The sequence below is a fragment of the Theropithecus gelada genome, chromosome 8 (assembly GCF_003255815.1).
Source record: "Theropithecus gelada isolate Dixy chromosome 8, Tgel_1.0, whole genome shotgun sequence".
Classification (NCBI taxonomy): Eukaryota; Metazoa; Chordata; class Mammalia; order Primates; family Cercopithecidae; genus Theropithecus; species Theropithecus gelada.
Genome location: NC_037676.1, coordinates 31322630 through 31348993, shown reverse-complemented (window position 1 = coordinate 31348993; position 26364 = coordinate 31322630). Strand labels below are relative to the sequence as shown.

At 39.8% G+C, this 26364-nt stretch overlaps 1 protein-coding gene across 13 annotated transcripts in view; it reads right to left on the bottom strand.

Moving 5' to 3' along the window:
* NRG1 (neuregulin 1) overlaps window positions 1–26364 on the bottom strand; it is a 1129346-nt gene that overhangs the window by 202244 nt on the left and 900738 nt on the right. For 4 of the 13 annotated variants that reach the window (XM_025394182.1, XM_025394183.1, XM_025394187.1 and 1 more), the window contains exon 1: window positions 17417–18033. The exons of 6 other annotated variants lie outside the window; for them this stretch is intronic. In XM_025394182.1, coding sequence (XP_025249967.1) covers window positions 17417–17516 — 100 coding nt within the window. In that variant the 5' untranslated portion in view covers window positions 17517–18033. Of the gene's footprint in view, window positions 1–17416; window positions 18036–26364 lie in introns of those variants that run through there. 3 more of the 13 variants (XM_025394174.1, XM_025394173.1, XM_025394175.1) reach the window with 1 other exon arrangement.

The window sequence follows — 26364 nt, the reverse complement described above, 5'->3', positions numbered from 1 at the left end:
AAGTTTCTCACAATAACCTTCTGGCTGGAAACAATTAAAAGTGCTGAATGAAATATAATAAACATCACCTTAAAAGAATTTGACAACAAAGATCATTTTTTGGACAAATTCTAAGGCAAATCTCAAACCTTAAGAGATAGATGCAAAATAGCTGGACAAGCGAACTACTTTTTGAAGACGGCATTTGCTCATGCTGAAGAAAGGGATAGAGGCTCCAGGATCTTCCTAAAGTGGGGAGTCTTAGAGTAGACCCTCTTCACATTAAGCTGGGACCCCAAAAGGAGTAAAGAACCCCAAAAAAGCTACACCAAATCTAAACATACCCATTTAACCCCAGAGAACTAAAGACATGCTTTTTTTTGAGATGTCCTGTCGCCCAGGCTGGAGTGATGTGGTATGATCTTGGCTCACTGCAACCTCCACTTCCCGGGTTCAAGCAATTCGCTTGCCTCAGGCTCCCAAGTAGCTGGGATTATAGGCGCCCACCACCAGGCCCCGCTGATTTTTGTATTTTTAGTAGAGATGGGGTTTCGCCATGTTGGTCAGGCTGGTCATGAACTCCTGACCTCAGGTGATCCACCCGCCTCTTTGGCCTCCCAAAGTGATGGCATTACAGGCATGAGCCACTGTGCCTGGCCAGACACATTGTCTTGATCCTGAGTTCAGCCAGAGGGAAAAGCTGAGTCTACAGACAGGTTTCTACATGCCTAGGCGTGCACAGGCTGATAGGCCACAGAACCTCAAGCCATGAACTCAGTAAGTTTCCAAGTACCCAGCAGTAACACTTATCTTCTCGGCAGGAACGTGCTTCTATCCCATGCCGTGAGGAATGACACAGATAATTTTTACAGAGCAATGGCCCACACAGGGTCAGAGACCAACCATGAAGCACAGAAGGAACCAAGACATAGAGAGTGAGAACCAACACAAACTGAAATTAGCACACACAAATTATGAAACAGCAAGGCTTGCTCTGCTAAAAGAAACAAATAACAACCTGAAAAATATCTACAGGGACCATGAAAATATAAAATACAACACAGAAGATTTGAAAAGGCACCAAATAAAACTGCTAGGAATGGGGGGAAAAACAGTCCTTGAAACGAAAAATTTCATGGGTGGTTTTGGCAGCAGACTGCACATAGCCAAAGAGGCAATGAGTGAAGTGGAAGATAAGTCAAAAGAAACACAGCGGGAGAGTGAAACAAAATGATGGGAAACGTGACGGAGGTAAAAAGAACCGGTGATCAGAGAAAGAAGGTCCAACATACTCTTAGTTAAAGTTCTAGACCGGGCATAATGGTTCACACCTATAATCCCAACACTGGGAGGCCAAAGTAGAAGGATCGCTTGAGGTCAGGAGTTTGAGAGCAGCCTAGAAAACAGCAAGACTCTATCTTTAAATTATAGAAAAAAAAATTCCAAAAAGAGGGAAGATAATAGGATACAGGAAATTTTTGAAGAGATATGGATGAGAATTTTCCTGAAAGCCAGTTTGTATGTTTGACAAGCCCAATGATCCTGCATGGGATAAAGGAAAAGGAATGCATGAGAGTGAAACTGAAGGGGGAATGGGAATGGTGGGCAGGTTTAAATGCCATAACTTCAAAAAAATTTGCTGGAGAACAATTTTTTTTTTTTTTTTTTTGAGACTGGGTCTTTCTCTGTCACCCTGGCTACAGTGCAGTGACATGATCATTGCTCACTGTACCCTCAAACTCCTGGGCTCAAGCAGTCCTCCCACCTCAGCCTCCCAAGTAGCTGAGACTACAGGTGTCTACCACCATACCCTGCTAATTTTTTTTTTTTTTTTTTGGTAGTGGGGAGGGGAAGACAGTGTTTTCCCATGTTGCCCAGGCTGGTCTCAAACTCCTGAGCTCAAGCAATCCTCCTGCCTCGGCCTCCCAAAGTGCTGGGATTATAAGCGTGAGTCACCACACCCAGCCATAGGACAAAATCTTCAAAGCCTCCAGAGAAGAAAGGCTGATCACCTTCAAAGGAATTAAGTTAGACTGACATTCCTAACTTCTTAACAGCTCCTGATTGATTAAAGCACCCTGATGAGACTAGCTGCATCTTGGTTTTAGACCAAACTGTATGCTTTATCTAATACCATAATTGCATGCTGACTAAGCCCTTTCTCTGAACTCTTTCTCAAGGTAATGGGAATAAAGAGGATGTAAATTTCTGAAAATAATTCTGAAACAGTCGGCAGCTTTTAACTTTATTACCCTATAATGTGGTGAAGCCACTGTACTAGAAATAATGGTGCTTGGCTTATAAGTTTTGTCTGTGTTAAAATCTTCCCACTAATCAATTAAAACACCTTCCTGGAGTTGAGCCACAGGGAAAGAGAAAAAAAAGCGAAAAAGTGGGATTGATTCTTTCCTGGAAATAAATGAACCTTCAGGTGATAGACTTAAACGTATTTTTAGGCCATTCATGAAGTACCCAATGCTTGCTCAATATTTCTTCTTTTAGATTACGTTTTTGAGAAACAAAGCTTTTCTTTCATCTATTTCCCCTAAGATTTTTGATTTATACTTTATATCCTATCAGCCAATGCTTAATTATTATTGTAATAATGACAGACAGCATTCTCTGTTTCTCTGTGTGGGACTCAGTGACTCTGATTTTAAAAGGCCATCAAAATGATTTATCATACACATTCACAAGGACGATCACAGCAGCATAATCCACTTCACTTAAAAAGCAGTCTGCTGCTTGTCTAAGACAACACTCATTTTATCGAGAGGAGAAGAGATACATTTGGTGATCTTAGTAATAGAAAGTTTAAGAGGTATCCTTTCAATGAATATCTTGATGACAATTCAGAGTTACTACAAATAAAAAACATGATATGGTGTCATAAATCAACTTAATATTATGATCCTTCTGTTAAGATGATCAACAGGGTTGAAAAAGTACTTGATGAGTTTAGGGAAAGAGATACTTCTGGAAACGAAACAGAGCCTATATCCAAAACGGAAGTATCAGCTATAGAAGGTTAAGTATGGAGAAGAATCAAAACTGAATGTGAAGAACATAAACCACTGAGAAAAAAAATGATTCTCAAAGGCTCTGTTTAGCCTGTATTTTTCACTGCTTCATATCTTTCTGCTGCTCAGCAGAGGTTAAATCCCATAACTTCAACTGTATCACATACTCATGAGAAACGACTAAGTGAAAGGTATCTGAGAGATCACCATTCATAACCAGTACGCAGTTTCTATTGAGAATTTCATAAAAGGCTTCTGCACTAGTAATTCACAAATATACTTACCATGTTCTATATTTTCACTAAACAATTCACATACCTAAACAAATCTTCTAGATGTTCACCAAGATAAATTAACACTACAATTTCAAACCCATCAAAAGTTATTCTATAGAAGATAAACTGTTTCCTACATAAAACCAATATGCTATTTGCCTAGACCTTATGTGACTATTATTCCTCAAATACCTTAGGCTTTCTAAAAACATATTCACTACGAAAGACTCTTAAGTGAGGGATGTCCAATCTTTTGGCTTCCCTGGACCACACTGGAAGAAGAAGAATTGTCTTGGGCCACATATAATATACACTAACACTAATGACAGTTGATGAACTGAAAGAAAAATCCCAAAAAGCTCATAATGTTTTAAGAAAGTATGAATTTATGTTGGGCCACATTCAAAGCTGTCCTAGGATGCATGAGGCCCATGGGCCATGGGTTAAACAAGCTTGGTCTAAGTGAAAACGTACCAGGAAGACATCACACCAAATCAGAGACCATTGATCTAATCAAATGCCAATTTGAATCATAGTTTTCTTCTACCCCTAAAATTGTTATACCTCGTGTACATCAACCTTGTTAATTATCAGACAAGGAAATAAATCCAAGATGCTTTAAATGACTGCCCAAATCATATACATTTAGTCCTCCTCAGTCTTCTTGACTGCTGCCCAGAACAGTGCCTTTCCATGCCAGTACATGGTGTTATTTCACCAAGGTTCCTGATTCCCTCTCCTCCTAAGAGACAACCACTCATGATATACTTTTACAGGCTCACACACTTACCCACATACTCATACACAGGTACATACATGCACATTCACACACTGAAACCAGGCTGTCATCCTTCGGCCCTCTCAGTCTGGCCCAGGCACGCTTCCTGGTTACAACCCAGAAACAACTTTCAATCCATCACTGGCGAGTCAGGCAGAGTGGCTCATGCCTATAATCCCAGTACTTTGGGAGGCCAAGGTGGAAGGATTGCTGGAGCCCAGGAGTTCTAGACAAGCTTGGGCAGCATAGCAAGACCCCATCTCTACAAAATGAAAAAAAATTAACTGAGCATGGTGGTATATGCCTGTAGTCCCAGCTACTTGGGAGGTTAAGGTGGGAGGATCACTAGAGCCCAGGAGTCCCAGGGTACAGTGAGCTATGATCGCACTATTGCACTCCAGCCTGGGCAACCGAATGAGACCTGTCTCAAAATAAAATAAAATAAAATCCATGACTGGTTGGGAATCAGCAGTTGTCTGTACCCCCAGCTTTTTGGATGGGCTCCAGTGAACTCTTCAGTCCCTTTCTAGCCACTCTTTAATTCTCTTGTTAATGGGGCCAGCTGGATATGAATCCGCAGACTTTAAGAGTCTCTACCACCCTCAAAGGATCTATGTCTTCCTGAGGGCAAAGCTCCTCCCTGCTACAATCTACAGAGTGGCATTCTTCCCATAAATGGGTCCTAGAAATCTTTAGGACAGCCATGTGAGGCCCGGATCAGAACCACGATACTTGGGTCTTCCTTTCTTTTAGGATGCCAAATCCTACAAATAAAGAACTAAATAATCTTAGAAATGTGGGGAAAATAACTGCAGGTCTCATTCCCTCGAGCTCCTCCACCCCCCGCCCCCCCAAAAACCCTAAATAAATAAATACAAATAAATCCCCTAATGCAAACTGAACTACTGCCCTGGAAATTTAATAATGGACTAGGAGGCCTTTGACCTCTGGGTCTCTGGGTCAAAGATAATTCAGGTTGTTAGTGATAAACTGTCACTGCAATCAGTGACTGGTCAGTGGCTCACAGATGCAAGTGAGTGACTCAATGGTCTCAGAGCAGCTGTCAAGGGATAAGCACTGAGGACCCTTTTTTGCATGCACACCATTTACAGAGAGCCCACAAAGATCTCTTGCTTGTTTTCAGGGTCCCCTGTATAAAGGCATTGGTGCTAAAAAAGTTTAAGAGCACTGAGGTAGCTCATTACTATACTATACTAATTCACATTCACACACACACACACCCATTACCTTCCTCTTCCATGTTATGACATTAGGACTACTTACTTTATGGTCATCTTGTCAGTCAAAATTATTGAAGCTACTTGGGTACAAGATACTGCAACAAGGAAGAAAAAGATATAAAGATTCAGTTGATTTACAGCCTTCAAATTCCTATGAATCATAGGTACCCTAAGCTGTTCCTCAATGGCATAGAAATACATCTCTCTTATCTGGAAGCATAATAACACCCAAAGCACTATACAAGTGAAGCTGAATTCATATACAGTGCCATCTTGAGACTGAAAGTATAGCATGAGAATAATTAAAATCCTTACCCTGAAATCTGGAGATCCAGGTTCTAGTGCTAGGATTGATGCTCTTGATGTTTGTACCTTGTGGTTTTCCTCATTTAAAAAGATGAGATTCGAGCAGATGACCTCTAAGACAACCTTTTCAGTTCTAACACTCTATAATTTTTCTCAGGACTACTGTAGTTATATTTAAGACCTTACTTTTTAGGCACTACTAATATTGTTTAAGATTACTTTCATTACCTACCAGGAACAGTGGTTGTTTATTTATATAACAAACTCTTAACATAGCAAACATTAGGTTCCAGGCAATGGCCAAAGTAATTTACAAAGATTAACTTCTTAAACTGTAGCATCTTAATCCATTTATTAGTTGCTTCTATGTACTCAAAAGAAAATGTAACAAAATATTTTAATGGTAGCAAGAATCGTGGACTGAGCAAACCTCTAACTGCGATTCATTAGTCTGAATAATTAAGCACTGATTATGACTTACTGAGAGCTTCAAAATAAACATTGCAAATTTCAACCACAAAAATAACAATTTAGGAACAAATCCATGCATCACTGATACTGGTGAACTGCACTCATACTTTCTTATTAACTGATAGTAGCATAATAACTAAACTGCTACCCATCAACTCCTACAATTCAATGTTTTAAGCAAACTACCATACTTCCTCATTCGGTCAGTTACTGAATAAATTCTTAAGAACAAAGACTATGTTCTCAGCACCATGATAGCCCCTGATGATATGACAACATAAAAGACAGATACGACTTTGTGGCTTTCACATTCTAGAGATGTGAAATGCTAAACTCTCCATTTATGATCACTCAACCAAAAATTCTTCTGGCTGAGGACAATGGTTTTTTTTTTTTTTTAAATTAAACTACATGAATGCCAAAATAAAACGCTCAAAATAGAATTGAACTTGCTCTGACTTTGGTCTTGCAAAAAAAAAAAAAAAAAGCAAAAACAAAAAAAGGACTCGGATAAATAAAATATTTAAAGTATATTTTCTGTATTATAGAAAATAAGGTGATAAAATGTAGAAGTTACCAATTCATTTATGAACATTTAATGATGTCCTTACAGCTTAACAGCTATGCATTTATACCAAGTCTTGAAAATACTATTTCATTTATATCTTATTTTATTTTATTTTGAGACAGGGTCTCACTCTGTCACCCAGGCTGGAGTGCGGTGTCACGATTCCAGCTCACTGCAACCTCCAAGGGCTCAGGTGATCCTCCCTCCTCAGCCCCCCGAAGGGCTGGGATTACAAGTATGAGGCACCATGCATGGTCTTGAAATACTATTTCAGGCGGCTAGTAATCACAAAAGTAATCCTTTAAAAGGAAAACCTGTCTGACCATTTAAAAAGGTAGCTCTAGTCAATTTAAATGTATTGATACTTTCTGAAGCTAATTAAAAAGAAAACCTGTATCCATAAAAAGTATATAAGAACATTTTCAGGCAATCTGCAAATTTAGTACTTAGAACCATGCATATATATACCACATGCAATCATTTCTCATTTCTTATTTTCCAGAGTGACCAGGAAAAGAATGACTTCTTCCATGAAACTATCAGTCATTAATCAAAGAAGTAGCTTTTAGTTACAAATGTACCATAAAATACAACAATTATTAGAATGTCCATCATTGGCTTAATTTGTCAAGGGAGTTTTCAACAAAGAATTGCTGTATTCATAATCAAAAACTAGATTCTCATAAGATCTGAGTAGTGATTTTTTTTTACATTTTAGAGTGAGATGACATATTAGTACTACCAAAACATTGTGAATTTTCCAAAGGGTTATTTCTCCCTGTAAATTAATGTGAGAATTCCAAGACAATTTGGGTGGTCAATAAATTGTTCTTTTGATATGGCTGTAACTTTTTTTTTTTTTTTCCCCCTGAGACAAGTCTTACACTGTTACCTACACTGGAGTGCAGTGGTGTGACGATAATCCCTCACCACAGCCTCAACCTCCTGGGCTCAAGCGATCCTCCTGTCTCACCCCCCTTAATAGCTGGGACCACAGGAACATGCCACCATGCCCAGCTAATTTTTTCGATTTTTAGTAGAGATGAGGACTCCTGTGTTGCCCAGGCTGGTTTTGAATCCCTGAGTTCAAGAGATCTCCCACCTTGGTTTCCCAAAGTGTTGAGATTACAGGCATGAACCACACACTCAGCCACAGCTGTAATTTACATTACTCAAGAGCAATAGGATTACTCAGCAACTATACCACGCAGCTGTGGATGAAATGCAGACACAAATCCCAAATGGGCATCCACATTAAGGTCAAGAGTAACTTCATGAAATCACATATCTAAAATGACAAGAAGAGCCTCAGGTCTTCTTTGGTTGCCTCTTTCACAGACTCCTGTGATATCAGAAGCACAGCCACTTTGCAGCTCTCCCAAACACACGTGTCTAAATGCAGGTCCCTGTTAGATGGTTGCCACCACCCTCTGGTTATAGAGTTTTATTCCCATACTGGTGCACTCAGGGCAGAGCAGCAGGACGATTGTGTCCTTCCTTTATTTCATAAGGGAGAAGGAAATCAGCATACCTTAATGGAAAGTAAAGGGAGGCACTGAAACACGTCTTCACCTGACACAGCATAACCACATTCATCACATGTAGAAGTGGGGTTTTCACTAGGCTTTTTAAGTTTAGTGAAAACTAAATGCATAATATTTATTCTGTACTCAGTAGCATATTGCAAGTAATCACATTTCCTCGCGCCATGCACAGTCCAGTGTAGAGGCTCTTTCAGTCAAGGAGGCTTTGTGTGGACTCAGTCTGAGAGGGCGATGACTCTGTAGAGGCCACAGGGACTAGACTCTATGCTCTCCCTTAGCTTCTGTTGATTCTTCGAGAATGATAATGGTCTTTGTCTTTTCTGCCTTTTTTAAGTGGATCACAGTCCTTTGGGATGGGGCATAAATAATATGCACAACATTCAAAACTCCACTGTTCCTTTCTAAATATCAAAATATAATAAGTAACTGTTTCTACTGACATTTCTCCTTCCTGTCAGGCCGAGGGTACTTGGGAACACACAATATCACCAACATGTTTGAAAAAAAGAGAAGAAAAACCCTCAAGACATAAGTCTCTCATTTCTATTTAATTTAATATATGGAAAATCATGTATTTCATTTTCCATTCAACTCAGTGTTTAAATTATTGGTTTCCTCCTGACAAACCCACCCGCTCATTTCCATAATGTCTGTAAGTACTACTCTTTCCCAAAATGGATAATGCATGAGCAATCCCCCGGGAAGGTTCCAACTGTACAGCAAGGTGACCTCACTAAAACAAATTATAATCATAATCTATTCTGTGTATTTTATCTAATCCTTCTGGGGACAATACACCAGCCTTCAATATTTTTCCCAGAAATAGATGACAATAAGTTTCAATATGACTGCTATTATAACTGTTTCTAAAGATCTACCATCTCATCGGCTTCAAGACAGATCGGCCCCCCACCCCCATTTTTAAACAATTGAAACTACAGAATGGAAAAGGAATACTATAATTTTAAACAATAAAATGTTGTACATAATCCCAATACTGTACTTCCATTTCACCCTGTTGGCAGAAAAGAGATAAAGTACCAAAACATATAAAAACAGGTTTGATACATACACACAAAAATAATGCCTACTTGCTGGGTATGGTGACTCACGCCTGTAACCCCAGCACTTTAGGAGGCCAAGGCAGGCAGATCACGAGGTCAGGAGATCGAGACCATCCTGGCTAACACGGTGAAACCCCGTCTCTACTGAAAATACAAAAAAATTAGCCGGGCATGGTGGGGGGTGCCTGCAGTCCTAGCTACTTGGGAGGCTGAGGCAGGAGAATGGAATGAACCCAGGAAGGGGAGCTTGCAGTGAGCCGAGATCACGCCACTGCACTTCAGCCTGGGTAACAGAGCAAGACTCAGTCTCAAAAACAAAAAGCAAAAAACAAAAACCAATGCCTAGTTGACACACAAATGAAAAATTGTGTTAATTAATTTACTATTATTTGTTCTGAAAAAATATCATTGCAAACTGGAATTCTGACATCTCCTTGTAAAGGCTGGTTTTAGATTCCCTGTGGGATAGCTAAAGAGACTGTGCTCTAAATATGTAATGTAAGTCTCTAAAATTGGGAGATTATATGTAACAAAGGGAGGAGTTATATACAGTTTTAAAAACTGGCTATATTGAAATTTGAACTTTATTTATAAAATAGGCCATCTAATAATGAGATGCATTTTCACTTGATGATAAAAGTCACACATTAAAACTACTAAAAAGCTTGCATTGATATAGTACTGTGAAAGTGAGTAAAAGATTTTCTTTTTCTTTTTTTATATTACTCCATAACTAAAGCCCGAATTATTCAGCAGTCTTCCATATTTCCTACTCATTGCTCTGTAATCTCTCTGTAGAAATAATGGTGGTTAAGATAAGGTGCAGTAACTATTTGCTAATAGGTCAAATAAAAATGAGTCATATTTTATGGTAGAAACTTACTACTTTTCTCGCCAAGCGAAAATGCTAGTTGCTCTGTCATTCTAATTTTATGCTAAATTCATTTAATATGGACATCATTTGAGCTGATTTATTGGTTGCAAAACATGTTACTGCTTCAGTTATCACTAGCTCAGATTTCTTTTATGTATTACTTCAATCCTACTTAATTATTATCAAAAACTATATAATTTTTTCAAAGTTGTCATTATTTTAAAGGATATGTAAAGAATAAGTAAAGTCAAATTACTTTTTCAAAGTCCAAATATTAAACTATATGACATGGACAATATTCAGCCAGGTATGACCTACAAAATTGACAATTTCATATGGTTCAATCTAATAAAACATTCCGTGACTCTCATACCACTGAAACTAAAACTACAGCTGCCCAGCGAAGGCCTGCCTATCGAAGCTGTGGAATGAAAGGTTTGGGGCACTGTGGCAGAGCAAAGGCTATTCCCATCAATGATATATTTCTTGGAGCAAGAAACAATGGGAACAGTATTACACTTTAAAAAGGGAAGGGGAGTAATATACTGAGAGTAACTCAGTATGCCTCAGTAATATACTGAGAGTAACTCAGTATGTCAAAGATAACAAGTATAGGGTGGAATTAACATAAGCAGGTAAACCATAAATACAAGGGCTATGTGACCATATTAAAATATCAGCCCATGATCCACAAGAATTAGTCACTCAAACCTGTGTTCAAAAATGTGCACTCAATCAAAGTGGGGCTCGTAAACATGTGTTGCCCTGGGTTAAGGAAACAAAGTGATAGGAATAGATGAAAAGAAATGTGTTAGTAAAGATCTGTTGTCCAATTTTGATGCTTTCACATATAGCTTTCCAATGCCAGAGTGAAACTCTTAAATAGCACTAAATCTCTTTGTGGGTACCATGTGCACTTCAGTGGGAGGGAGCTGTTGTAAGGGGTGATTGGAAGGTATTTAAAGATGCTTGATTCCCTTGGGGGAAAGTCCTAGAGGGAATTAATCTGACAGATGTCCCCTTGCAAGCTGACCACTGCATCAACATCATCAGAATGATGTTTTAGAATATTCTAATTTAGAATTCTTAATGAATTAGGGCTATGTGGTCCAGCTGGAAAACAAACTCCAGTTGAGGCAGCGAACATGTATGGAATTGGGACTCTATTCTTCCAGTAGATTGCCCAGAATACTGCAGTAATTAAAAAAAAAAAAAAGAGTGAGAGAGAGAGAAAAGAAGTCAGTCTTTGGGGAATAGCAGTGTGATGCTCCTGGAGCACCCTCTGGAGGCCAGAAAAAGGTGACACCGGGCACAGGAAGAATGAAGAGAATTGTGATCATCTCTGCCCTGTGCAGAGGCAGAACTCCACAGAGCTCACTCGACTTGGACTGAAAAATGCACTTCATCAGTCATAATCAGGGCAACATAAGAAAGTGCATATCGGATTTCTAGTTTAAAAATGCAAAAGAAATCGAATGTGTTAATGACATTCTCAAATAATTTTATTTCCGAATTTAAAAAATTAACATATTTTCTGCCTACATTCTGAATTCTTCTGGGAATCTACTGCAGAGGCTTTAAAAAAAAATTTAGAAGAAAGAGATGAGAGCATGGAATATTTTCCTTAATAAAATGTACTTTTGTAAACAGGGTTATATACAGTGAATTATGAGTGAATTGTTGAAAAGTAGCCAGCTTTATGCTTAGTAAAACTAAATATAAATTAAGTTGTCCATTTTTTCTTTTTTCCTAACACCTCACTTTTTCTAAAGCGACAAACACTGACATCTATTGGTATTTTGGTAGCTCGCTTTTTTTAAAATCTATTAAAACATATGCAAGGACGTACACAAGTGCAGACGTGCACAAAATTAGGAGGAATCCAAAACATTCGTTCCTTTAAGAAAATTTCATTTTATGTACCTTAATGGCATAGTTTTTATCTGGGTAAAATAAATCCGTTTTCAAGCTAATACCATCTGATTTAATTTTTTGTTTTTTCTATTTGTCAAGAGGGGGAGCTCCAGGGTTAACTAAACTACCAGAAGTTCATTCATTTGCGTCTCTGAGCAAATAAAATTACTCACTCAAAATACTGGCATTTGGTTTATTTTCATCTATCACAACAGAACATGATAAACTATCAGTACTGTTCAAATCGAATTTAACTTGTTACTTTGAGAATGCTAACAGAATGTTGATTTGGTAAGAATCTATCACACTTTCAGAACTTTAAACACTATAGCCATTCTAGAAAGGCTGAGGAGGAAATAAAAAGCTAGAAATGTGGATTTAATATATTCCTTATTTTGTTTATATTTAGAAACACCTGCACTCAATTCTATGAACATTGCTGGCAATATACTGTTATGCTTGAAAAAAAGAGAGTGAGGGGAAGGTTGGTGAACACTTTTGTTTTTCAATTGCTGCAATTTATATGAGTCCCAAAAGAGAAGATTATGTATTCTATACAATAAAGTGGGGTTTAAGCATCAACTCTTAAGTGTTGCCAGAAAAGTCATGTTTCAAAATCTTCTCATAGCTTGAAACCTCAACATTTTTCTGCCAGAGATAAAATTATGTTGCACCTCACTCTACTTTCAATATTTAGATTGAGTTCAGTACTGTTTTCATAATATATATATATGCAGTTATGGAATTTGACACTCTTATCCACTTTTCTCTAGTTTTACAGGTAGTACATATTAATATTTATACCCAGTGTAATCTGAGGTCAGCTTGGGATATTTTTTACCATAAAAGGTAAATTTTGGAAAGTATATCAAATATCTTTGCAAAGACACAGATAATTCACTTCTTAAGTAGTTTTATAAAGACATCTAATATTACTGGGCACTTATTACACGTTGGTTGATGTTCAGAGTGCTTTTCATGGATTATTTCCTTTAAGCTTCATGAAACCCTCATGATAATAATAATACTATTATTATCCCCATATTACAGAAAAGGGAATTTAGGCACAGAAAGATTAAGTAACCTTCCCATGACTACATATTTAAGAACAGTCTAATTAGGATTTAAACCCAGGCAATCTGGCTGAAGAGCTAAAGACTAGGCCATCTGGCATCTTGCTGCCTAATAGCGAGGAATTTTCTTATTTTCGAAACGACAGATGACAAAATACACAATATACATCTGTTTTACTGCCAGGAACATGGTAAGAATTCAATAAACAGCAGTTCCCTCAATTATAAACATAAAAGTGTCCAGCACAGTGCCTGGCATGTAGTAGGTATTCAGTGTTCACATGTTTGTCTAATATTTTTTGGTTTTATATATATATTTTTTTCTCCTTTTTCATTAGTGTTATCTGACCATTTCATGGGTATGAGAAGTATTCATGTTTGAGTATACAACTTTCTTCCACTCTTCTTGCTATTTTAATTCTGCAAAATAAGTCCTATTTCATTCTGTGAATAATCTTTAATGTTTTTAATAATTACATAGGCTAGGTGGTTACAAGTAACCAGCTTGAAACAGATCACTGGACATTCCTCTTGTTCTGTAAACACAGGCTGCCCTGTTAGGGTCACGGCACTTTATACCCAAGAATGTTTACAAGCACTTCGGCCTGCAGAGCCACTTAGTGAGGGAAACAGGTGGGTGATGTCATTGGGGAAACTCACAGCCTGCTTCTACCCATTTGGGATACTAGGTTTCTCAATGCACCTATACTCACAAATGCCCCTCCTACCAGGAGTGAAGGGAGACAGGATAGTTCTAGAATCCGGCTAGGCATGATAGCGAATTTTTTCCAGGTTATTTAAGAGGAGAAAATAAAAAAGATAGAATTCCGTGCAGTGGTGCAGAGTAAGAACATATCAACAAATAGAGAATCATAAAGGAAGCTTAGAGTCAAATACCAATTGGCCAAAAATTTAAAAAAACAAAAAAACAAAGAAAAAAACGGCCAAGCACAGTGGCTCATGCCTGTAATTCCAGCACTTTGGGAGGCCAAGGCGGGTAGATCACGAGGTCAGGAGATCGACACCATCCTAGCCAACAGGGTGAAACCCTGTCTCTACTAAAAATACAAAAACTAGCCAGGCATGGTGGCGCACACCTGTAGTCCCAGCTATTCAAGAGTCTGAGGCAGGGGAATCACTTGAACCCGGGAGGCGGAGGTTACAGTGAGCCGAGATCGCACTACTCCACTCCAGCCTAGTGACGGAGTGAGACTACGTCAAAAAAAAAAAAAAAAAAAAAGCTCTGATTTTGTAATTCAGGCTTCAAGAGAAAAGGTCTGTTGAGCTGAATCAGTATGAAGAGACTGGATATAGGAGGTCCAGCATCAAGGAGGCCCAGGCTGTTACAGGGCCCTTGGTACACGAATCAGCGATACAGTACCCAAGACCATTCTTAGTTTGCTTATTCTGACCAAAGGAATCAATGACTCCAAGGGCTTGGGACCTATTAGAGCTATTATTATGGAATAGGTAATTCTGCTGAACATCTGCAGCCCCAATAGTGTGCAATTCAACATTTAGTTAATTGTACAAAAATGCGGATGCTCTGAAATAGCCATGTATGTATCGCATATCAGTCACTCATGCCATATGAAAGTTAAAGAAGCCTTTTTCCCCTGAAAATTTCCCTCCAACAGATGTGTTTATGCCTATGTGTACAATATAGCACACAGCGGGGCTGAGTGGCTGAGATCCCACCCCATTATCTCTCCCCTGACTGTTATGAGGCAATGTTAAAACAGCCAAAGAGAGGCTTGGCTATTACACACATATCATCAAGGACAGACAGTTGCAGCGGCTGTTTTAAGAAGCGGGTGAAACGTGGAACTGACAGACACTAAGATGGGAGCAATACAAGAGACACTTGTCCTCATAAGTCCTAATTTGGGCTAGCGTGGCAAGTGTGAATACTAGAGTTATGGCATCTAGAGGTCGTTCCTTTGAGGATGCTTGAAACCTAGAGTGTGGGTTTTTCTCACAAACCATTATGGTCATCGGGTATGAATTCTCCTAAGACAAGGAAAACTACACTGGCACTTACCATTATAAGGAAAATGACAAGGAAGGAAAGAAACATTGATTCTGAAGCATTGTTTGTAATGCCATGTGCTTCTATATAAAGCTGGTTTCAAGTTGTTGACCATTCTTTTTGAATCAAATAAAGAATACATATTCTTATCTGGTTTAAAAAGCACAAGATGCTTTGAAGGGGGTAAAAAGTCCCTCCCCAAAAAAGATTATAATCTGGTGGAAAACAGACAAATATACTAAAAACTAACCTACAGCCAAAGTCACTCCAATTTTTCAGGGAAGACAGTTAACCAAATGTCACTTAAAGATACTGACTTAGCTGGTTTAGAGGGAATCACTGCTGTGCCTCTGGAAAGCAGATTAGAGCCACCAAGGAAGCTCTGGTGCTCTGTGTCAAGAGAGAGCATAGCTAATCACAAGACAGCTGCCTACCTAGTAGATAAGATCTGGTGGGCACAGAAATGCCTGCCTCCTAAATCCCTCCCCCTCTGAACTTGTCAAGTTTCTGTGTTATGGTGCTGCTGCTAGGAGCCCTTGACAAAATGCATACCTATTACTTGTAAAGGGTGCTACTTCAGACCACTGGCCCCTCCTTAATTCATTAGACCATCTCCAGAGGACCACAGAAACTTCTGAAGGCAATGAGCAGGGAGGCAGGAAAAGAACACAACCACAAACAGTGATAAGCGCCCCCAAAATAACTCTTTACAACTATTTGAGCTAGGTCTGAAATCTCTGTAATTTTGTACGATGACCTTAGAAAGGACAGTACACAAAGTCACGCAGGGAAGTAACTAATCCAGCTCCCCAATTTCATATCTTGTTGAATAAAATGCTATGGTCTCTCCCCAAAACATAGGGTAAAAATAAGCAAAAATTCAATACACCCTCATGAGGGGCAATGACCAGTAATTAAGTGAATACGATCAGCAGTATCTTATTAAAGAGGCAAGCACCAGAATGGCCAGTGGTGAAACAATTACTCTCTGTTCAATTTCTGTTTGCTCAAAACTCTGCTGAAGGTTTCTGCCAATAACCCAGGTTCTGAAATGCTATCAGTGATACCAGTAAGAGGACCAAGCAAACGTAGTTTTCTTCCAGCAAGGGACAAATACTTCTACGGCATTACCGTAGCCACAGTATTATCAAGTACTATTGAATTAATTCTTCAGAAGTACTTCATGAAATGTGCGTTGGGAGCATGCTCAAAGCGACTTAAGGCATCCAGATCAATTAATAATTGGGAATTGCAGAGGCAAAAAATAAATAAATTCTCCCCCATCTCCTTCCTCCCCTCTTTTATTAGCTACCAATCACTCATAAACAAGTATTTATTCGACATGCCTCTTTTGTCCAAGGTAATGTCTAAAGCATCAGCGCTTCCTAGGGACATCTAAGGTAAAGCTTTCATTCATGCTCGTGTTCTGATGATGAAATACAAGATTTGTTTCTACAAAGCTTCAATTGCCATTTTATTATATAGATAACCAGCAAACAATTGGGTTCAAAAATTCAGATAAATGGTTGCTTTCTGACATCTCTTAGGAAAGTAAATGAACCGTATTTATCACAGAGGTCTTGAAAAATAGAACTGTTAAGCCAAAAGTTTGTAGAACTTGTTTGGCGCAGAGCTGATTCCTGGCACTGGACTAGATTTCATCTGCTTCGCTGACCTTTAGGAATCCCTGCGCTGCTCTGAGTCTCCATAGCGCAGGACTGAATCAAGACCAACCGGCGCGCACTCCACATCGCTTGCCCTCTGCCCCAAAACGCCGAAGCTAATTTCCCACGCGGCCCCATGCTCGACCACCCACTTCTGCGCTGCCAGGCACACCGAGGGGACGGCTCTCCCTCCAGGAGGCCCGTTCCAGCGTTTCCCGCTAGAGGGCACACGGCCCCCGTGCAAAGCGCTTCTGGCGAGGGGCACGCGCGCACGCAGCCTCGACTCCTATACCCCAGGTCCCACTCCCGGGCTGGGCTCCCCCGCTAAGGCGCTGGGGAGGGGCCGTGCCAGGGAGCGCAGAGCTCCCGGAACCCTGGGAGGGTGCGGCTGGGACCGCTGTCCCTTGCCCTGCGCTCTGGGCGTTGGCGCCTGGTAGGACTCGGCGCCCAGGTGAGCGGCGGCCCGGAGGAGGGGAAGCACCGCGCGACTCCACGGGCGCTCAAAGCACAGGGCGAAGCGAACGGGTGAGGTAGAGGGGAGGGAGAGGCCACCGCATCCGAGGAGGAGAAGGAGTAAGAGAAGGATTGCGGGGCCCGGGCCGCGCTGCGCACCCACCTGGGCTCTGGCTGCCCGCCGCGGACTCGGGCTTCTTGCCGGAGCCTGGCTCCTTCTTCTTGCCCTTCCCTTTGCCTCTGCTTTCTTTGCGCTCGGACATCTCGCCGGAGACGGAGCGCTCTACGCGGACGGCTCTCGGCGCAGGCGAGTTTGGTCCAAGGGCTCGGATTGGGTTTGGGAAAAGTTTGTCCCTCGAGGGGGAGAGCGAACGGCCGGGCTGAGGCGCTCGCGCTGCGCGGGGGCGCCTCCCGTCGCCTGCAGAGAGCGCGGCGCGGACGCTGCGGGCGGTCCCGGCCACCTGGAACGGGCGCTCGCCCTGGCTCTCGGGGCTGCTCCTGTCGCCCAGGGAAGTCGTCGCTGAGTCCCGCCGCTGGCAGCTAGCGTCCTGGCCTCTGCCCGGCGCCCTCGCAGCCCGATCGGGGAGAGGTTGTCACCGTCCCGCTCGCGCTCCCATCGTCCGGGCAGCAGCCGCAGCTCAGCTCTTGGCCTCCGCGCGAGCCCGGAGTTCCAACAAGTTTCGGGGAACTCCTCGCCGGCTCTTTTTCAATTGCCCCGCAGCCACCCACCTCCCGCCCGCAGGTTGGAGGCAGGCGCCTCCTTCGCACCCTCCCCTGGCCTCGCCCCCTCCCTCTTCCCCACCACACCCCCACCCCGAGGCGCGGACACGCCACCGGGAGGAGCCTGGGCTCGGCGCTCCCGGGCGCAGCCCCTTTTCCTCCCGCGCGGGCAGGGCAGGGGGCGGCGGCGAGGCTGCCGGGAACCCCCGACAGGGGTCGCTGGACGCTGCGCGGAGACCGAAGCAAGCGCCCCGGAGACCGGGGAACCCAGGCGGAGACCCGACACTCTCGCTGCCCGCTTCTCTCCGCAGCCAGGCAGTACCTGGGAGGGCTGATCAGTCCCCTTCCACGCGGAGAAAAACAGCGCAGAGAAAAGTTTGCAACTCCAACACCTGTACCCCAAGCGGAGGCTCCGTGGTCAGGAACCCTGGGAGGGGTGCGGGGGAACTTTGGTGGCTTTTCCAGAAGAGTTCGGGATTCATTCCTTAACTCACTTAAGTGCAAAAGCCCTGTCGCACGTAGGCGAAAATAAACTCTAGGTGGAAGGGAGTTTAAGGTAAGATAATTCCTTCCAGGTGCACAGGAAAGGTTAAGCGAACCTTAAAAATGCCGGGTTGCGCTCTCCTGCTGGGTCTGCGCCGTGTGTGTGTTTGTGTGTGTGTGTGTGTGGTAAGTGCCTGTTAGAAATCTCCAGCTTTTCTTTAAAAAAACAACCTGGCCTCCTCTAAGGGGGTGCCCCTAAACTACGTTTCTTACTACAACTTAATTTTCAGAGGAACTGATAAAAAACACATTTCGGAGAACGACTGAGAATAATTAAAATTACTGCAGTCAGTGGAAGTCCTTCAGTTCTGCCGAGTGGAAAAGCAGGCAGGGAGGGGTAGAATGAAGACACAGAACTGGAGATCCTTAATTCGTGAATGTGGGGTTTCTCAGATTCAAACTTTACTCAGAACTGTGCGTGAAACCTACTCCTTCCCTTGTCCTCCCTCTGGTGGAGAATTCTAAAGAGCAAGGAAGTAAGAATGCATTGACCCCTCCGCTGCAAAGGACAAACGTTAAAGACCAGGGTAATCGCGCACCACGGAAGGATCCAGAATTGTCCACATGTAGAGAAATCATTCTCAGAGTTATACCACAGCTGTGGCTAACTTAGATTCTTAATTTACGGTGAGATACTCTTGTGTTGTGGTCGGGAAGTGGTGATTTGGAGCAATCCATATTCAAAATCTATTGCTTCACTTTAAAAGTGACTTGCTCTTGGTTTTCCATTTTCTGGGGTCAATGCTAACTGAACTATTACCTACACACAGCCCTCTCACGGTATTTTCTGATGGCCACAGTTTAAATAAAAGTGCAATCTGGAGTGTCTCCTTGATATGTAGATGGGAAGGGAGGGAGACAAGTATGTGCACTTTAAAACTGTCCTAAAATCACACTAATTTTATTCTAGTTTAATTTGCACTGTCGTAAGAACAAAACTCTGTTGAATGGGTTTAACTGTGAAAAGATGTCCAGCAGTCTTGCCATCATTATTTATAGTTTAAAAGTTTGATGTCCAAATAGCTTCTGATATCCTTCCTACAAACACCAAATATAAATTTCACTGGGCTATAAAAACAGCAAAAGCAGAGAAAAGATGATGAATATATCTCAGTAGCACTATTAATATTCCACAGAGACGAATGCAAGATGGAGTCTGAACATTGGCTGAAATAACTCTGTTTTCCCAGGAGGGGGCCAGTGCTTAGTAAGCAGGAAATAGCAAAATTCAGAGAAGTCCTTTCAAAACAGATATTTTGTCCTGAGGATGTGAGACAGCATAGGGGCTTAGTATACACTACCGCATATTCTCAAACATGTCATTATGTTAGAATTGAAGGACTGAGAGCAAAGATGTATTCTGGGATTTTTTTTTTTTTTTTAAATAAGATTTCCCCCAATTAAAAAAAGAAAAGGCTCTAGTAGTAAAATCTGTTTCTATGAAAATATTGTAATTCCGCCACTCTTGTTTAGAGTCTGGATGTTTAGCTTCACAAAACAGCTTACTGGTCATTTGTTAGAGTAATTTTTCAGTGAGGGTAGTGGAAAAGCCTACGATTTTGTGATACATTTTCATTTAAATGAACCTGAGGAGGTAGTTGACAGTCTTCCAAAATTAAGCATACATGACTATAAAAGAGATTACAGATACTATGATGACTTAAAGATAAAATATAAAAGCAGAATTCCTACAGGAATTTTAGGGCTGAGGAATGAAATATGAAGGGAGGGAGGTGAGTATAAATGAGCATTTAATAATTGTTTTTCCTTGGTTTGATGCAATAGAGCGGAAAAGACAGGACAAAAATTGCAATGATAAATATTGAAGGAACTTTAAGGAAAGATGATGAAATGGCAATTTCTTGACAAGGATCCTTTCTGGAACCATATCCAGATTCTGGAGTTACATTTTAGTTGTCACTTGCAGCTGAATTATCAGGAAATTCATGGCTCAGTCCAAAAAGGTTTTTTTCTAATATATTGTTAGGTCTTTATGTTATTTAATGTTAATTTTAAGGGGTTTTATTACATTATTTATGACCAGCTAAAAGATTAACTAAATAAATGTCAATTTCTCAGTTAAAACATTTATGAGATTTATCAAGAATTTGATATTGTCCTTAAATTATTCATCTCTGTGGTCAGGAAGTACAAATGAATTTCTTTTGCATTTGTAAAAATCCTTGGAAGTGACCAGAACAAGGGAGGGAGAAAGGAGGAGGAATATTTTAGCTTTAAAAAACAAAACCCAATTGTATGATTTAGAAGTGATGACAAATCTTAGTGATTTAATTTTATTAATTTGTGTATTGTTCAGATCTTAGATCATGTATTATATAGGGTATATCAGCTCCCAGGTAACTTGTCAACATAACTCCTGATAAAAAGGGTGGAGATTTTAAAAAATAAACACCTTGGGCATTAAAGAAATGCAAAATTTAGATCTCACATTAAATGACAGCGTAAGAGAAACGCAATCATGTGCCACTACATTTTTCCTTGGCTAGACTTAACTTTTAGAAGGACTCTTAGAATCTACAAAGCTGGCTGAATAGATCCTTTCTCTCAGTAAATCCCATTTGGGAAATACTCCAAGAAAATTTTTAAAACATGGAAAAATTAAGACTAACATGAAGACAAATTGCATTTTTGGCAAAATATTATGCATATTGACAGTAATGGGACTTTATAATTCTGCAGATGGTCACTTTTAACTTTTTTAAATCAAGTAACTTAAGATAATTTAAACAAAGATTACTTTTTTAAAAACTTTGCAACAAAGTTGACATTAATGAAGATGCATGAATGCAAAGAAAATCTCACTCAGCAGAGTCAACTTCAAAACAACCACTAAATGTATATGATTCATTCATTCACCAGGCATTTACTGAACTAAAATGATAGGCCGGGCGTGGTGGCTCATGCCTGTAATCCTTACACTTTCGGAGGCTGAGATGAGTGGATTGCTTGAGCCCAGGAGTTCAAGACCAGCCTGGGTAGCATGATGAAATCCTGTCTCTACAAAAAAAAAAAAAAAAAGATACAAAAATTAGCCAGCTGTCGTGGTACTCTCCTGTAGTCCCCAGCTACTGGGAGGCTGAGGTGGGAGGATCACCTGAGTCTTGGGAGGTCGAGACTGCAGTGAGCCATGAATGCACCACTGCACTCCAGCGTGGGTGACAGTGAGACCCTGTCTCATAACAATAAATAAATAAATAAATAAATAAATAAATAACAAGCTAGGCAGTAGAGAAACAGAACAAAATATTGTCTCTGATCTCATGAACCTAAAATATTGTGAGAAAGGCATAAAAACAAATTAAATATGACAATACAATATGAAAAACAAGGCCAGAGAAGTTTTCTGGATTTGAAGCTCATAAAATTTGGGGGATCTTTTTAAAGAAAAATACTACAAAATTAAACATACAAATTTAGGTAATAAGAAATTAAAGAGTCTCTTGCAAGTCAGAGGCTATGAAGAGTAAGCTTCCTTAGCTTATGGTAAATTTACTTTCAGTGATTCCAAGCATATTCCAGCATCTGTACCATAATTACAGAATGGTACATGACAATTATATACTATTTTGGAGATTAGATAATACTGTTACATAATATCACTATAAATAGGAGACATTAACAAGCAATCAAAAGGAATACACACAAAACTGAAATAAGCAAAGAGGGAGGAAACTGAGGTGAAAGGAGGCTTAATAATTCACAGATTTGCAATTGTCCTATGTGTTCAGTTAGACTCTTAGCATCAACATGCATGTTGAGTTGATTAGGCAAAGCACTTCTGACCAGCAAGACACCCTGGCAAAACTAGAAGTGGTCCCCTTCGTTTGGCAAATATTTAATAGAATTACTAATTAATCATATTGTCTGCTGTGAAGACAGTTTTATGATGAAATTATGAGTTTAGAATTCAAAGAAAAATGCTAAAACGCAATGTTCAAACAACATTAAAATGAAATCTTTATGTTTTTCTGCTTGTGTGACTTTTAAAAATTACATACTAATACTATTATTTATCATTACTATTAATGATAAGATTACTGTCATGATTGTAGTGTCATTACTGATATAATGGATTAAAAATGGTTAATACTGCTAAATGCCATTGCCAAATTTCTTCTTCTGGCCCTGATAAACAGGGCCAGCGTCATATGTTTCTTCTGTAATAAGGTGTATATATAAGACAATCATTTTTGAAAACATTTGAATTTCTTATAAGAAGAATACCATCCCACACAACTTTTCAGTTACTTTTCCTGACCTCTGCATTATTTATCCCCCCTCAGTCCCCTGGCAAGGCACCCTTAATTTAGACATGTATATGATGCAAATATATATATACTTATATATGCATATGTGTACATACACATATACATATATAGACATACATGTGTATACATCTGTTTACTTGTGTGTCTATATATATGTATCTGGGTATATAATTTCTCATTCCCTTTACTGGAAATGGAAAGCATTGTCTGTATTTGAATATAAGCCTATAAAAGGCAGAGATTATATATCCTTTTTTCCATTTATTTTATATTGCTATCCATTAGAATTCCTAGCTGTACTTTGCATCTGGTAAGCACTAAATACTTTGCATAGAATGAACCTAAATAGAACAGAATGAAGATAAAAAGCCTAGTTCAGTGATTACCATTTTCTATCAATCAGTGACTAATTACCTAGTGTGACAATCATTTTGACACCTTCTTTCTATGACCCACCCATCCCCAAGTCCTGTCATTTTGACTTGAGTCTTCTTTTATGCCTCTTCACTAAGTACCACCCCAATCCAAGTCTTCATCCTTTTTTGTTTTGACTGTAATAAAGCTTTCCACCTGGGCCATTGCTTCCCCCAATTATCTTGCCACATACTGTAGTCAGAAGAGTCTTTTTGAAATGCAAATTTAATCCAGTCACTTTTTGCTTCCCAGGAGTCTATCCAGTGCCCTTGAAGAAGGAGGCTGTGGGTCACCCCAGCCTTATCTCCCTTTGCTTCCTGCACAAAGGCGTCCTTGCACCATGCCTGCATAGCTTGCATCCTTTGCAGCCTTAGTGCCTTTGCACTAGCTATGTCCTCTGCCTGAATTTTCCCACGACCACCACACTTTGCCTAATTCCACTTAACATTCAGGCTCCAAGGGAAATTCAGTTGCTTGGAAAAGCTTTTCCTTACCTCTGTACACTGTTTCATCCCATCCTGTTTTAACCTCTCTTTACACTTTTTGGTGAATAAATAAATATTACTTTCATATGTAAGACTACATACAGAAGTGTGTGTCCTGTATGTTCAGTTAGACTCTTAGTATCAACATGCATGTTGAGTTGATTAGGCAAAGCACTTCTGACCAGCAAGACACCCTGGCAAAACTAGAAGTGGTCCCCTTCGTTTGGCAAATATTTAATAGAATTACTAATTAATCATATTGTCTGCTGTAAAGACAGTTTTATGATGAAATTATGAGTTTAGAATTCAAAGAAAAATGCTAAAACGCAATGTTCAAGCAACATTAAAATGAAATCTTAGGTTTATTCAGTCAAATTTTTGATGATAATGATGATGGTACTGGACATGACACCTTGAGATAACTTCTGTTAAAATAAGCCTTTCCAGGAACAAACATGTAAAATAAAAATCTGGACGAATCAATATAATCTCTCAATACCTTCTCTAAAAGGTGAGGTTATAAAATGATAAAATGCCAAGAAGCATAATTACTTTTTTTCCTGAATTTGCTCTGCAAGTTTCACATGTAGATTACATTCATTGGCTTCATTTCCTCCCTTGGATTCTTGTGAGGTGTCAGAGGAGCCCATAAAATAGTTGGGTTTTAGCAAAGATATTCTAATAAAGTGATAATGGATGAAAACCTGCAAACACTGCATTGTTAAAGGGAGTTAAAAACCTCTTCTTGTCCTAGGCATAATCTAAGTAAGCTTCCTCTCATCATTAAGATTATTTTTCACTTCACAGATTAGTGATAAATCCCCATAGAGTCATTTCATCAAGTGACACCCAGTAAACACCTTAGAACTATCTTTGAGTTTTGATTTAATTTCTCTAATATTTTACTAGAGTCCCATCATCCATATTCATACAGCAAATGCCAAGGCATTTCTCCATACATACTTGGCGCTCATTTTCTGTGAATATTTATTATACAGCCAAGAGAGAGATTCTGATGCTTTGATGGCTTTTAAGAGTGATCCCGCAAGAACCTCTTCAACGTTTCCATCTTCTTTCCTTTCAAAAGGCACTTTCTTTGTTATTTTGAAAAGATTCAACCCTGTTAAATTTATAATGATATTAAAATATAAATTGAATGTCATGAGTGATGAATTAGTACTTCAAATATTTGAACAGTGAGAGTAATTTAATAGGTCAATTCTTTTTTTTTTTTTCCTGTATGTTCCATAAGAGACACCTGGTAGAAAGCATTTCCAAAACAGATTATAGTTTATAGGAAATTACTTCATAATGTCATCATGATAGCAGGGCTGTATGGAGTGAAACACAGACCCATCATATTCTGTACCTGGCCCCGGCATGTATTGTAGTAATACCACAATTACTCTTTTTCCTTCTTTCCCACATAATTCCTTCTAACTTCCTTACTAAATCTTTATGAAAACCTCCTCCCTTTTCTTCAGTTCCTTCTCCTGTTAGAGTGCAATACTTCATATATCTGACTTGACTAGGGATTTTTATTTTCGAGGTGAAAGCCAAGAGTGAAGTTCTTGGTGGAATGTTACAGTCATCTCCACCCCTGGATCTGGGCCTAGAACTCAAGTTTCTTTGCAACAGACTAACTTTCAACACGCTATATGTTTGGGAATTTTTGTGTATGTGTGTGTTAAAAGAATCTATGTCTTTCAATTCTCATTCATTTGGGAAAAGAATTTCACAAGTATTAACAACTCAAGAAGGCAAGTCATCTTTTCAAGATGATTTAGCAGAACAATTAGCTAACTTGACGGAAACCAAATGGATGTCCAAAAAATAACTGGTGACCAACCATGCAGAAGATTGCATTCTTATGGAAAACATTGTTTTTCCTGCTTAATCATAAAGATTGGGTTGGCTCCAACTCTTTCCCATAGGTGCAAGATGGAAACCACCTAATTCAAATGGTGCAGGGAGCTCTGGTCTTGCCTAGGGTCTTATTCAGCATGTAGGATTCTTTGGGGCCCAGAGAAAAATTCTGGAGGTGATCCTGGGTCTTATTCAATTGAATGTCTAGAATATGTTTCAGTCATCATTTGTGAGTAATCTCTGTTTGTCCCAGAGTGTGTACTGAAGTCTCTGTGATCCCATAAAGCAGTTATATCCAGGCACAAAAAAATTGTTTCAGTACACCTGAGATTTGTGTCTTCACGTTTTGGTTTTGTAGGTGGAAGAAGAAATTTACTTTTACTCAGGTGCCTTTTCTGTTGCCTTCGGATTGAACAACTTTTTTTTTATTGTTGTTGTTTCGGAAAGATAGTCTGACAGAATGACATGGAAATCATGTTTATTTCATAACAAAAAGCAGAGCGCTGAGAGTCAGCAACATACTAGGATTCTTATCAGAGTGGATTTATTATGGGTGCTAAATATAGCTCTGAGAAGCGCAATGTAAAGAACTTAATATATATTTTCTCAACTCATTCTTTTTTTTTTCCTTCTTCCCCTCTTCCCTAAGAAACTTTTATTAGAGTCTAATCCATACTCTCCTTTCTTTGTCCTGCCGGTTTACCTGCCCTGCCAATCTCTACTGCCGGGTTACCCCAATTAACCATTATCTTTCCCCATTCTATCAAAGAAACCATAACAACAACAACAACAAC